The 15,224-nt window shown below is 41.0% G+C and overlaps 1 protein-coding gene across 5 annotated transcripts in view; it reads left to right on the top strand.

Moving 5' to 3' along the window:
- Window positions 1-15,224, top strand: part of cdk14 (cyclin dependent kinase 14) — a 672,936-nt gene that overhangs the window by 362,906 nt on the left and 294,806 nt on the right. For all 5 annotated transcript variants that reach the window (XM_072575800.1, XM_072575798.1, XM_072575802.1 and 2 more), the window contains one exon: window positions 1,850-1,970. In XM_072575800.1, the coding sequence (XP_072431901.1) occupies window positions 1,850-1,970 (121 nt within the window). The remainder of the gene's footprint in view (window positions 1-1,849; window positions 1,971-15,224) is intronic.

Here is a 15,224-nt window from a genome sequence, read left to right as displayed (position 1 = left end):
GAAATGAGGGAGAGTTTCTTCTGAGGATTTGGAACTACTTGCTAGAGAGATCTGTGGGAACAGAGTCCTTCTATATATTTAAGGTTAATATAAAAAAAACTTTCAGTAGGGAAATAGAGGGTTATGGAGCAAAGGCAGGAAAGTGGACTTGGGGAACGTCAGATCAGCCATAATCCTGTTGAATGGAGGAGCAGGCTCGGGAGACTGAATGGCCTACTCCAGTTCCTATTTGTTATGTTGCTACCCAATTCCCAATGATAAAGCTGTCTCATTTTTCAAATGCTGCAAGTAAGGTCTTTTCACTAAAGTGCGCACTTTGATACCTTTGGAACGTGCAAGCGACAATGGAAGAATAGACTGTTGATAGATTAACAAACAGCATTCCCTGGGAGCGGCATTGATAACTTGCTAATTCTTAAACACATATTCCACAATGGCACTGGTGAAGTAAGCCAATGTATATTGTAATGGTGGATTTACGTAACTAACATTGTTCTGAGTGCCAGCCAATGATGTAGTCTTAATGTCAATGGACTAGTAATCCAGAATGCAAGGTGACTGTTCTGGGACATAAGTACTAATTCCCATTATGGCAGATGAAAAAATTTGCATTCAAAAAGAAAAATGGCAACCATGTAAACACTGATTATTGTAAAAACCTATCTTGTTCAGTAATCCCCTTTTTAGGGCATGAAATTTGCCATCCTTACCTGGTTTGGGCTACTCTCCAATCTTGTTGACTCCTAGTTACCCTCTGGGCAATCGGGAATAAGCAATAAATGCTGACGTAGCTAGTGATGGACAAATTTAAGTTAAAATCATTGAATGTTTCAGCTTTTATTTTGCCAGGTGTGGTTGAGTATTGTCACAGAAAATTAATATTTAATCTATATAGCTATCATTTCTTGTGTGAGCTCCTTTTTTCTAAAACTGGCAAAATGAAAGGGATAATAAGCAATGATCTGCAGATTCTGGACATTGGAATCAAAAACAGAAATAGTTGGAGAAACTCAACAGGCCTGGCAGCATCTGTGGAGAGACAGCAGAATTAATGTTTCAAATCCCATGACTCTTCACAACTAATAGTTGCTAGGAACTTTTTTCAAAATTAAAGGGATAATTAAGTAAATATTTCAGTGCATTAATTATTGTGATTTACATTATGGTTTATAAAGACCAGGTCCCAGGTGAGCTTCTGCATAAATGAATAATGGACTTTGTTTTGTGTTTGCAAGCAGTAGTCTGATCAGATATTAGTTTTTCATCTAGAACGCTTATCAGGAACTAACTGTGCTTTCAGCTGACTGTAACTACAGTAAAATAGTGATACAATATGGACCAGTTATTTGCTGCTCTAGCTCATTTCTATTAACTTTTTGTCTCCCACTGCTGTGAATGTTTCTCGCAGCAATAATATTAGACACCATGGGAACGTGGCGTCATTTTACTGTTTAGACACAATTGATAATTATATGGTCTAGGTTTGCATATGCTCAGTCAGATAAAATGTATGAAGTTGATTGTCAAGTTTCTGGATATACCTTTTATAAATGGTACTTTTGGAAAGGAAAATATTTCCACTTGACAGTCTAAAGTAACAATTTGTTAAATTGTCTATGAATGAAGCTTGAGTACTTAACCAGTATGTTATTGTTGAAAAATATGACATTAATATTTTCTCAATGTTGTACAACATTAACGGAACTGTGTCCCAATGTTGAGTAAATTGCATTGGCAGCTTCATTTCAAATGCAAAGCCCTGATATTAACATAGGTCTTGAGAAAGGTTGGAGTTCTTCATTTGAGGTTAAAGTTCACTTTTAACATCTGATCTTCATTTTGTTTTCAGGACTTGCCCGAGCCAAGTCTGTACCCAGCCACACGTATTCCAATGAGGTGGTTACCCTATGGTACAGACCTCCAGATGTCCTCCTGGGTTCCACAGAGTATTCCACCTGCCTCGACATGTGGTAGGTCTATTTGCCTGCACGTTTCTGATATGTTTAGCTTTTTCCTTATGTTTTGCATTGGCAAGTTATAACTAAATTGGAATTCAAGTCCAGAGATGAGGTTCCACATAAAATGAATAAAAGTGTTTGCTCTGTATTGGCAAGCAGTAGTCTAGTCAGAATAGAATCTTTGAAGTGCTTCTGAGATGGCTGCGTGCCATGGTAAAAGTCAGAAGTCAGATGACACCCGGATGATAGTTCAACAGGTTCATTCAAAATCAAAGCTTTTGAAGTGTTGCCCCTTTGTCAGCTGAAGTGACATGTTAAAGGCAATGAAGGGGCAATGCTCCAAAAGCTAGTGTTTTCAAATAAATCTGTTGGACTATAACCAGGTGTCATCTGATTTCTGACCTTATCCACCCCAGTCCAACACTGGCATCTCCCTGTCATGGTAAAGGACATTTGGACATGATTGCATTTCAGCCCAAAGATCCTCTTTCATCCAAATTAGCATTTATTTAAAATTATCCACATTGCTCGATTATACATAAAACAGTTCTCAACTGTTTGTTATTTTCACTAGTTTTTGTATATGTTTTGCCTACCTAGTCTTTAAATTAATTAGATTCTAATGATGTGGGTGTATTGTTGTTGACTCTTTATCTGGGTGCTATTCTTTCCCGAGGGAATATCATTGCTATGTTGCCATGATATCTGTTCCATTTCCATTGGATTGCTGTGGACTTCTGGGTCTGATGGTTGGTTGACCTTGGTCTGTGTAGGTGATGTGTTCCTATCTTCCTAATCATTCAACTATAGTTGAGAAAGAGCTTCTTCAATTGTGCATGAGTGCCTGCAGTTGCAATGGTATATCAGTCTGTTTACTTCCACATGTAAGATTGAGATGACAACTGTTCTACACAGATCCCAAGCTGTCACTTGGCCTGACTCTTGAGAGTATTGAAGGTTTGTACCCTAATTGGTTGTCCAGTGCTGCATTTTGGTAGTCACTTCAAAATGAAAATGTGCTTTCTACCATTACACCTCGATTTTGTTGCTGGTACTTGTTAATACTTTGGTAGTTTTTTTTTTGCTAGTGGAAGAGTAATTTGGGTGCAGGTGACATCAGTCTCTGTATCGAACTACTTCAGCTTCAGGACATCTCTGCAGGAGTTCCTCAAGGATAGTGTCCTAGGCCCAACTATTTTTAGTTGCTTCATTAGTGACCTTCCCTCCATCATAAGGTCAGAAGTGGGGATGTTCGCCGATGATTACATAATGTTCACCATTCGCGATGACTCAGATACTGAAGCAGTCCATGTCTGAATGCAATAAGACCTGGACAATATCCAGGTTTGGGCTGACAAGCGACAAGTAACATTCACGCCATACAAATGCCAAACTATGATCAACACCAACAAGAGACCATCTAACCACTGCCCCTTGACATTCAAAGGTGTTCCATCACTGAATCCCCCACGATCAATGTCCTGGGAGTTACTCATAAACTCAACTGGACTTGCCACATAAATGCAGTAGCTACAAAAGCACATCAGAGGCAGGGAATACTGGGATGAGTAACTCATCTACCAACTCCACAAAGCCCGCCCACCACCTACTAGGCACAAGTCAGGAGTGTGTTGGAATACTCTCCACTTGCTTGGATGAGTGCAGCCCCAACAACACTCCAGCTTGACACCATCTAGTTCAAACCAGCCTGTTTCATTGGCACTGCATCCACAACCATCCATTCCCTCTACCACCTGCACTCAGTACTTGCAGTGGGTACTATCTACAAGATGCATTGCAGAAATTCACTAAAGATCATCATATAGCACCTTCCATACCCACGACTACTTCCATCTAGAAAGACAAGGGCAGCAGATACCTGGGAACACCACCATCTTCAAAAACCCCTCCAAGCCACTCACCATCCTGACTTGGAAATGTATCACTCTTCCTTCACTGTTGCTGGGTCAAAATCCTGAAATTCCCTCCCTAATGGTCAACCCACAGCAGATGGACTGTAGCGGTTCAAAAAGGCAGTTCACCACCACCATCTTAAGCAAAGTCACAGTCAGCAACACCCATATATACTCTTATAGAAACTGTTTTAGCTTTACATTTTAGGGCTTATAGGGTTTTTATTATTAGTTTATGTAGCACTTGGGGTTGCAACTTGTTGGGTACTTTCCTTGATTTGACTACGGCACTTGTCAATCACGTACAGTGTCTGTGCTGTGTTGATAACTACCAGAGCATGATGAGCTATTGCTTCAGTTTGGATCTCAAAGATTTTGCATTCTTGTTTTAGCATCATTTTTTTTCCCCCGGGGTGCTGCTCTTGACAGCATGCCTGCTATGTGTATCTTCTCTTGCTTATCTGTCACATCTGATCTATCTCTATAACTGCTTTCAAGAAGGTAGTAACATCTTGAAAATATTTTTAAATGTTTGTGATTTTAAATATTTTAAACGTTGCAAGAGGCTCCTTGCTCAAGTAGGTATTGATGAAAATGTTCACAAACAAAGACTATCACAGGGGCCCTTTCACAATGTGAACTTGTCACAATTCTGTTTGTCTGAATGCCATGGATGAAAATGCAGGCAGGAGGCTGAAAGAAGCAAGCCAGGCAGCATCAGGAGGTGGAGAAGTCGACGTTTTAGGTGTAGCACCCAAAACATCGACTTCACCACCTGCCGCTGCCTGGCTTGCTGTGTTCTTCCAGCCTCCTGCCTGTCTACTTTGCAGTTTTCTTGTCTATATGGATGAAAATGCAGCCAGTTATCCATGCTGCATCAGGGATACTCTGATTTTCGTCTCACTGGCATCACAATGAAGGGTGACTTTATAATTTATAATTTATGAAATGGTCTTGGCAGTGCTGAAATACCATCACTAAGTTGCTTGGTTTTAGTAATTGGTGGTTGTTCAGTGCCCCATTGCCTCTACATGTCCTTGGTCATGAATTGATGTAATGTTTCACCACCCAGAGACAAACTGAAGTGGAATTTGGCCAGGTAGCTGACAAAACTGATGTATCATTGCAGTGCTTTTACATCTGTTGGCTGCTGCATCCCTCCCACACCTCTCAATTCCTCAGGATCTGGTTGAGGACCTTCTGCCAATGCATGACCTCTAACTTGACTCCAGGCATCTTTAATCCCAGTTTTTATTTCTTGTTCAGGTTTATCTGGATATTTCTGCCTAGCAGAAACACTAGATTTTGATTTTGTATCCACGTTCATAAGCTGGTAGATCACCCACTATAGCTTCTACTCCTGGAAGATCACTAACCATCCCTTGTGGTCTACATTGATATTACTCTGGAGGATGGATATTCCAAAAGCAGTTGCAACCATCTGCATCTTTGAATGTCCGGAAAGTAGTTACAAACCTGCTTTTATCCAGCTTCCAAATTTCTTCTTTTGACATGTTGAGGGTTGCTGATCAAGCATTAGATTCACCGATCGCAATCAGCAAGGATAGGTGACAATGCCTCCCCTACAATAATCCTCCACACCAGTGCCCCGCAATGCTGCATACTTAGCCCTTTACTAGACTCCTTACTCTCAACTGTGTGGCTAAATTCAGCTCTAACTCCATTTACAAGTTTGCTGATGACACCACTGCAGTGGGTAAGATATCAAATAATGATGAGAAAGAGTACAGGAAGGAAATTGACAGTTTAGTGGTATGGTGTAAAGACAATCTCTCCCCCTAGTGTCAGCAAAACAAAGGAGCTGGTCATCTCCTTCTATAAACAGAAATAGAGGACACGCCACTGTCGATATCAAGGGTGCTGAGATGGAGGTGGTCAAGAGCTCCGGGGAGTGACACCACCACCGCATCGACACTACAATCAAGCATGCACACCAATGCTTCTAGTTCCTCAGAAGGCCAAGGAAATTGGTCATGTCCATAATGTATAGATTACATTACACCAATTTGTATAGATGCACTATAGAAAGCATCCTATCCAGAAACATCACCGTTTGGAATGGCAACTGCTGTGCCCAAGACCATGAGAAATTATGGAGAGTTGTGAATGCAGCCCAGTCATGATAACCAGCCTTTCTTCCATTGACTCCATCTGTACTTCCCAGTGCTTCAGGAAAATAACCAACATAATTAAAGCCTCCTCCCACCCTGGTTATACTCTCTTCCACCCTCTTCTATCGGGTAGAAGACACAAATGTTTGAAACATATTCCAGCAGTTTTAAGAACATCTTCTTCCCTGCTGTTATCAGACATGTGAACAAACCTCTCATATTAGAGTTGATCTTTCTCTGCACCTTTTCTGTAGCTGTAACACTATATTCTGCATGACGTTCTATTACTTTTTTTTACTTGGGTAAGGTATGATTTGTTTGGCCAACTAGCAGATGGCTGGAAGTACAAGCTAGGCAGCATTAGGAAGTGGAAAAGTCAACATTTCAGGTGTAACCCTTCAGGACTGAGGGTGGATATAGGGGAGTTGCAAATAAGAGGTGGGTTGCAGGGTGGTGAGATGGGGATAGGTGAACACAGGTAGAGGGTGCGAGGGTTGGACGATGGGAGGAATGAATCCAGTTGGTGGCTAGAAGGAAGGTCGATGAGAGGAATGGAAGGGGGTGGCTGGGAAGGGAGGTTATTTCAAATTGGAGAACTCAATGTTGAGTCCACTGGTCTGTAGGCTGCCCAAGTGGAAGATGAGATGGTGTTCCTCCACTTTGCAGTTTGATTCATTGTGACAATGGAGAAGGCCAAAGATGGTCATGTTGGAAAGGGAGTGAGGGAGTGGGAAGGGGAATTAAAATGGGCGGTGACTGGGAGGTCAGGTCGGCCCCTGCAGGCTCGGCTGAGATGCTCGGCAAAACGTTCCCTTAGTTTATGTATGGTTACCACACAAAACAATACTTTTCACAATCTCCATGTGTGTGTCAATAATGAATCAAATCAAATTAGGTGCCATCTATGATCTAGAAGACCAGGTCTTCTTTGATGCTAAGAAATCTGTTCTCTCAGTGCAAGTGTGATACCATCACACAACTTTTCAACCCTACCTCGACTTTAAGCTGGGACTTTTCGCTCTGGAGAGGAGGAGGAAGAGAGAAGACCTGATCAAGGTGTACAAAATAATGAAAGGAATAGATAGAGTCAATAGCCAGAGACTTTTCCCCAGGGCAGGATGGATGGTACGAGAAGTCATAGTTTGAAGATATTAGGAGGAAGGTATAAAGGAGACATCAGAGGTAGGTTTTTTAGGCAGAGAGTAGTGAATGCATGGAATGGGTTGCCAGTGGAGTAGTGGAAGCAGAGTCATTGGTGACATTTAAGCGACTGCTGGACATACACATGGAGAGCAGTGAGTTGAGGGGTGCGTAGGTTAAGTTATTATATTTTACGTTGGGATTAAATCTCGGCACAACATCATGGGCCAAAGGGCCTGTTCTGTGCTGTACTTTTCTATGTTCTATGTACCTTTGAGGGCTTCATTTCTGAATCAATATTTTGAGCCATTTTTCACAGGCCTGTGAAAGTCATGATGTGTCCTGACTCACTGATGTCGACCTGATATTTTATATTGATCTTTTCTCCATGGAGTCATCATTCACCCACTCCAAACATATTTCACTATGGACTTGCCTGAATTGGCATGTGTGGTATGGGAGTGATTTATCAATGTCTTCAGATCATTGTGCCAGTCGCCAAATGCACTTCTGTGCAAAAGGCTTGGTTTAGCAGCAAGAACATTGCTTTCTATACACCAACAAGCTGCCTTTTCATTTGCATGATGCCCTTCATAAAATTTTCATCCTGTCTTATGTCTGTTACTGTTCTGCTTTCTGGGCCTGCAGTATCTATCAGCTTAATGCAAGGTTTGATCTTCCTTCACTGTGCTAATGCTCTGCCTGCTATCATTGCATTGAGGTCATGCTCTGGAAATCAAGACCCACTAATCCCTGAGTCATCACAAATGTGAAAGATTCAGTCAAACTTTCCAAGAAAATTGTTTGTTACAAGTAAATAGTCTTTAACCAACAGCAATTAGGAAATATGAACTGATAACCTATAAGCACACTCTAACTTAATTCTATTCCCTTTAAATTCAATAAATAAAGAGGCATGAAAGGATAGGCAATATGTGGATATTAAGGGGTGAAGTTAAAAACAAGTCAAATGCATTTCAAAAGCACCAGTTTGGGCCACAGGAGTTGATGAGCTGTTTCTTTCAATTTCTTCCAATTTTAGTTGTTGGCTTTTGACATAAGGTTGTTTGTACGCCAATGCTTTCTTTCCTTCACTGGTTGAGAATTTGTCCTTCCACACTCTTCAAAAGTGTTTTCTTCCCCCTTCAACAGTGGATTTGCCGATAAAAGTGAGCAGAAGACAATGAGCTGTTTCTGGAGACTTTTTAGTATCACCACATGAGAGAGATTTCCTGAAGCTTTCTCTTTGCCGGCTAGATACAGGGCAAATGCACAAAAACCATGATCATCTGGTCAGGGGCCAGTCAGAACATTGTTATCAGTCTGTGTTCCCTCAGTTTAGCTCTCTCATCCCTGCTTTTTGCCTCTCACTGTTCTAGGGCAAAGCAACATCGTATACAATGTGCTCCTGTAAGCATGATTTTTGGAACTGCAGCCATCTGTTTAGGCAGTCTCATTGGTTTAAAGCAGTATCTTGCTTATTTTTTTTTTAAAAATCCATGATCCAAAAATAAAGGAAATGAAAAGGTGTGATATTTAATCTGCTAATTTACTCATTTTGTTATTTCAACCAGAGCTGGGAGTGAAAATATAACAACCATTTTCTCTTGCTCAGTGTTCCAGCTGTGGCCTATCTTTTTGCTGTTTTTTAAAGTTTATTTCAGTTGTTCATGGCAGTTTTCACAACTCTAAACATTGCTGTCGGTTTGTGTCAGTAGTTATGCTCTTTTATAACTATTCCACGCACAATTGTAGCTTCACTTTTGACAGGAGTTGTAGATTCACAAGGCAGTCGTTGGGACAAAATGGAGTCTTTACTGATGTGCCTGTAAGATCGCAGCCCTGTGGTCTGTGTGTGGCTTGTTGACGAGGTCACCTGATTGCAGACCGGGAAGGTCATTTGCATATGTTGGCACTTCAATCATCTGTGTAGTCTTTGCATTTATCAGAAAAAAAACAGCATTAATCCATTCTGTTAGTCATCAGTTAAAAGGTTAATGACAACTTAAACCAAGGTTTTTCCAGTCAACTGTCAAGACTTGTTCAAAACAAGCTGCTGAAATACACTTCAAACTTTTAGCAACATGCAGTAATTTATCATTAAACTTGCAAACGATTGTCGTATATTCCCATTGTTCAAGTATTTATCTTTTAAGTGATTGTTATTCTACAATCACCTGCAGTTATGCCAGACATAAACATTCATATAACAGTATTGTATATGAAGACTTGCTAAACACGCCCTTCCGTACAGCACATGTTTAGGAGGAGACTGCAAGTGACATCTTGAATACATGATTGATGATGTGAGAGAAGATTCAAGGCTTTGCAACAGTACATGGCACCAGCTGCTAAATCTGCAATTAGTGACTGCTGGGAAATGTAGGTACCCAATGGACTATAGCTGGAGGATATTTTTATACTTCATTGGTTCCTTCAGAGAGCTATGAATGTAACTAATGACTAACATTCCCCAGCTAATAAGTGTAGGTGTGTGGGGGTTGGGGTGGTGGTGGTGGGGGTGGGGGTGGTGTGCAGAAGAAGCGATTGCGAAGGGAAAAATGGATCAGATTTAAAAGTGCAACTGCAAAATCCATTTTTTCCTTGTTGGAGTCCCTGTTTTTCTTTGTGAAATAATCTAACAAATATTACTAAAACTGAGTGCTTTTAAGTGCTGCATTGCATCTGCTGCACTTTTCCCCAAGTGGGTAGAAGCACAGACACAGGTGAAATGCCAAGTTCAAATGCTCAGATTTATATCTGAGCACAGTACTGAGCTTTTCCCAGCTGGTGTAGTGCTGGATAAGGTGAATATTTAAACATTAGACATATGGGCTAAAGGCTGCTTGCTTGCTATTTACAGTGAGGATGCTGTTGTGGCATACCTTTTTTAGGTTTGTAAAATTTATTTTGTATAATTTTATCATTACCTGGTCAGAATCTGGAAATGCAACAGACCCAGATTCTCCCCTTTTTATTTGTGTTGTTTTTATAATTGGTGCAAGCACAAGATCCACCAAGCAGCTTGGATACAATGCTAATCTGGAATGTTTACAGATGTTTGATGGTTTGAAAATTCCCATGCTGACTCCTTACCACATCACTATGGCTTATGATGTTATTAACTCGCTTCCTCATGTGTCTGTGCACTAAGCTGCTTTGCCTGTTGTAGGACAGAAAATAAGAAACTAAACTAGCAAAAGGCAATGAGAGGCAAGTAATAAGAAAGAGATTAATTAAAATAGATGTGGCTCTCATTAAGATAAAGGCAGGAGAAATTATACTGTAGAATTCTAATGACAGACACATTGAACAGATATTTTGTATCTGCCTTCTCAAGACAAATTTTGAAAATACTGGACAATTGAGATACTATTGGAACTGACAAACATCGGGATATTATTAGTCATGCAAAGCCACAAATAAAGATTTGTGAGTATGTTATCAAACCATCAGGAAAGCCTCTGCCCAGAATTGGAGCTCTGCTATTGAGTACTGATGAGGTGCCAAGAGATCCCCCCTACTCCCCAGCTCTTGAAATATTAATAGCTGGGGTCAGTGGTGCCAGACACATGCCTGTGATACATTATCTGACCTGCAATTTGGCTGGACACTGCTAGGCAGTCCAGCCATGCAGCAACCAATTGACTCTGTGGAGGCTGCCAGCATTAGAACCAAATATCGTCCCTTCAGCTGAAAGAGAGAGAGAGAGATCGGGCAGCCAAGGGCCTGGGAAACCAAACAACCAGCAAATCAACTATAATTGCATCCTGTTGGCAGGCCTCCAGAGTTATTCATGATTCTATGCAAGGGTGGGAAAGGAAGGAGCATAGTGCAAGAGATCCAGTGAATACTGCAATATCTGGTTCAACCTTTTACTCTCGAAATGATTGCCTTCTTGAAAAGTAAGGACACCCAATAAATGACGCCTGGTGAAAGTACTATAGGTTTCAATAGTTTTCAGGTTTCACCATTCGCAAGTACAAATGCATCTGAGGATTAAGATATGTAAATTAAAACAAAACTGGAACTTAAACCAAGCATTGAAAAATAAACGAGAATTAACAATACAGAAAGAATCATAAAGTAGCTGACGCTTTTGTTACACCATTTCAGTTCTTCCTTTGTGAATTTGACTCTGGCAGACTGGAAAGATCTCCATGTAAAACATAGCCTCAAGTATCGTGCACAACCATAAAAACCACTGGTCTTCCAGCAGTTAGGAGCATGTTTTAAAATCAATAACAGGCTTCAGAAGCGGGACACAATAGCCCAGTGGTTAGTATTGCTGCCTCACGTGCCAGGAACCTGGGTTCGATTCCAGCCTCAGATGACTGTCAATGTAGACAGAGTTAAAAATCACACAACACCAGGTTATAGTCCAACAGGTTTAATTGGAAGCACACTAGCTTTCGGAGCAGATTCTCCTTGTGCCAGCATGGATTTCTGCTGGGTGCTCCCACTGTCCTAAGATGTACAGGTTAGGTGGATTGACAATACTAAATTGCCCATAATGTCCAAGGATGTGCAGGCTATGTGGACTAGCTGTGAGAAATGTTGGGGTTATGAGGGTGGGGGGGTTGTGTCTGGGAGGAATGGCCTTCGAAGGGTCAGTGTAGACTCCATAGACTAAATGGCCTCTGCACTGTAGGAAATCTATGATTTGAGATTTTGTGAGCATTCAGCAAGATAAGGGTTAATTGTACATTCGCCAATGATTTGTAAAACAAAAGCTGCAGTTGTGAAATAAAAGAAGAAAAATATACATTAATTGAAAAGGCACTAAAGGATGCAGATCAACTGAGATCTCAAGGGTGAAATATGCAATTCCTGAAAAGTACAAGTGCAGAGATATGTAACAACTTCGTGTAGACAGAAATAGCATTGTGGATTACAAGAACAAAGAGCTATTGATGTATTCTTAGGCTGCTATCCTAATGCTATGTGCAATTTTTGACCATTTCAAAGCCACAGAGTCTCTCTGGCATACACGTACAAATGAGAAATTTAAAAAATGAATTGAAATGCTAAGACTATTTCCAGTTGCACAATGGAAGAGCTTGGAGATATATTTTCAGTTAAGATGCAGAACTCACGGTGGCTCAGTGGTTAACACTGCTATGTCACAGCACCAGGGACCCAGGTTTGATTCCCGCCTCGGGCGACTGACTGTGTGGAATTTGCACATTCTCCCAGTGTCTGCGTGGGTTCCCTCTGGTACTCCGGTTTCATCCCACAATCCAAAGATGTGTTGGCCAGGTGCATTGGCCATGCTAGATTGCCCATTGTGTTGGGTGCATTAGTCAGGGGTAAATATAGGGTCTGGATGGGTTACTCTTTGGAGGGTTGGCGTGAACTTGTTTTTTGGCTGAAGCGCCTGTTTCCAACTGTAGGGAATTTGATCTAATCTAATCTAAACTCCAAAGTGCAAACTGTCTAGTGAAGAATCTGATTTCTAACTTGATATAATCCAGATGAATCTTAGAATGTGGAAGCAAGCCATTTGGCCCATCTAGTCTACATTGACCCTCTGAAGAACATCCCATCTAGACCCACCCCGCTACCTATCCTCTGTAATCCTGCATTTCCCCTGGCCAATCCACAATATGGGCAATTTAACATGGCCAATCCATCTAAATTGCATATCTTTGGACTGTGGGAGGAAACCCATGCAGACTGTTGCCCGAGGTGAGGGGAGGTAGTCAAACCTTAGTTCCTGGGATTATGAGGCAGCAATGCTAATAACTGAGCCACCGTGCTGCCCCTTTTTATGAATGCCCTTTTTATTTTGTCTACAGTCGTTCTTATTGTTCAAATGGAAAACCTGTTGGGATTCATCTTATTCTGTTACAGGTTATGAGCAAAAATCCTAAAGCTAATCCCATTGCTTAAAGATGCTGGTGATCTGAAATAATAGAATATGCTGAAAGATGCATGTCATTCTCAAAACATAAACTTCGTTTTTCTCCTCACAGATGCTGCCAGAACTGCAGAGTTTCTCCAGTGCTTTCTGCTTTTAAATTTGATCGGCACAGGCTTGGACGGCCGAAGGGGCCTATCCCTGGGCTGTACATTTTCTTTGTTCTTTTAATATCATTATATGACTCAACTCTTCACACTTCTAAGCTTCTCACTAGAATTTGTGTGCGCACTCACACACACACACACCCATTAGACTCATTTCATTAGCCTTAGTTTAGAGTTTGAGGGAATTTCTTTTAACAAGCTGTCAGGATGTAGGTGACACCAGTTGTGCCTCATTCATTTTCCACTCCCTGTTGCTCTCAGCAAACTGCTGTGCTCTCAATGTTGTTGAACTTCATATTATGGCTTAAAAATGTGTTGTTGGAAAAGCGCAGCAGGTCAGGCAGCATCAAAGGAGAAGGAGAATCGACGTTTCGGGCATAAGCCATTATGCCTGAAACGTCGATTCTCCTTCTCCTTTGATGCTGCCTGACCTGCTGTGCTTTTCCAGCAACACATTTTTAAGCTCTGATCTCCAGCATCTGCAGTTCTCACTTTCTCCGAACTTCATATTATGCTTTGCCAGTTGCATCCAGTCAACTGAGTGGTAAATGCTTTAATGCGTTACTGATGTATGCCTTGTAGATCATGAAGAGGCTTTATGGCAGTGAGTCATTCTTTGCAGAATGCCTATGTTATTGTGTTGGTGCTGTGGAAGTGATTTGTTTAGTTCAGTGGTGAGTGCAATGTGTTGATCAAGTCAGTGTGACTGAGTTGGTAGATATCTGTTAAAGTATGTCAAAGTTTACAACAGTTTGTGAAATGTGCCACAGGTGTTTGAAAATAGTAATAATTGTTCAGTAAAATTTGAAAAGGCCTCAGGTTGAAGACTAAGTGCTAGGGGCCTGTTACCACTTAATATTAGATGTTGGTGTGATTTTGCCAGCAGCATACCTTGCAGGATGCCTTCACCGCTTCTTTTGATGATCCTGCTGCAGGGAGAAGGGCACGGTTTTGAAAAAGTAATCATGGAATCTGAAGGACAGTCAGCAGTGTCCAGAGGAATGTTTTTCTGTGTTCATCCATGGGATGAAGGTGCTGCTGTCTAGGCCAGCCCGTCCCAGAGAGCAGTGAACAGTCATTCACATTGTAGTAGGTCACACATAGTCCAGACCAGGTAAGGATGGCAGTTTCCTTCCCGAAAGGACATTAGTGAACCAGATGGATTTTTTCTTGACAATTGACAAAGGATTCATAGTCATCATTATATTCAAATTCCACCAACTGCCATGGCAGTGATTCCCACCTGTGTACCCAGAACATTAGCTGGATCTTTGGATTGACAGTGTCATAGTAATACCACTAGGCCATTGCCTCCTCGCTTTCTTCTCCCACACTTCATCCTGTACTTTGAACCTGGGGATCAGATATTAGTTTGGTGCAGAACAGAGGAAAATTACTGCAGCATCTTAGTATTGATACATATATTTACCCTTTTAATATTATTAACATTTTGGCATAAATTGTCAGTTATTTTTAATCTTCTAGTTTGCAAACTATTTTCTCATACGCAATTTCCCAAATAAGCCTATGGCTAGCAATATTGCTGTGGGACTGTTTAGAAGTGATAACGAGTTTGGAAGAGACTTGCACACTGACTTTTCTTCTCACCCCCTCCTCTGCAGAATCATCTGCACTCTCTGAGCCTGACTGGTTTCAAGAACTCACCGTGTAAACAATTGAATTATAAATCTGTGTTCTATTGTCTTTTGAGATAAGAGCTGCCATGATTTAAAAATTGGATTATATGCAATGAAAGTACTTCTGGTTTCTTGCATATTCACCCAACCTTGCTCAGCTTGCAAACCTGTGGTGTAATGATATTTTGTCATGGCAAAGAAGACTGATGGAACTATTCCAATTTCAGCTCCTTCTCCCTAATAAAGGGAATGAAAATTATGGTTTTGAATACTGATTTAAGATTTATGGTTTCTGCCTTTCCCTAATATTGCTCTAATAAAAGTAAGTGATGTGTAGTAATTTAATCAATAGATCCCCTTTCGTTTAAGAATTGGACAGATTTTAACTCCAGTAATCCCTTTTGTGTTTTATAACTA

Source organism: Chiloscyllium punctatum, chromosome 8, assembly GCF_047496795.1.
Source record: "Chiloscyllium punctatum isolate Juve2018m chromosome 8, sChiPun1.3, whole genome shotgun sequence".
Taxonomy (NCBI): domain Eukaryota; kingdom Metazoa; phylum Chordata; class Chondrichthyes; order Orectolobiformes; family Hemiscylliidae; genus Chiloscyllium; species Chiloscyllium punctatum.
Note: the sequence above shows the minus strand (reverse complement) of the source record. Positions and strands in the feature narration are given on the sequence as shown.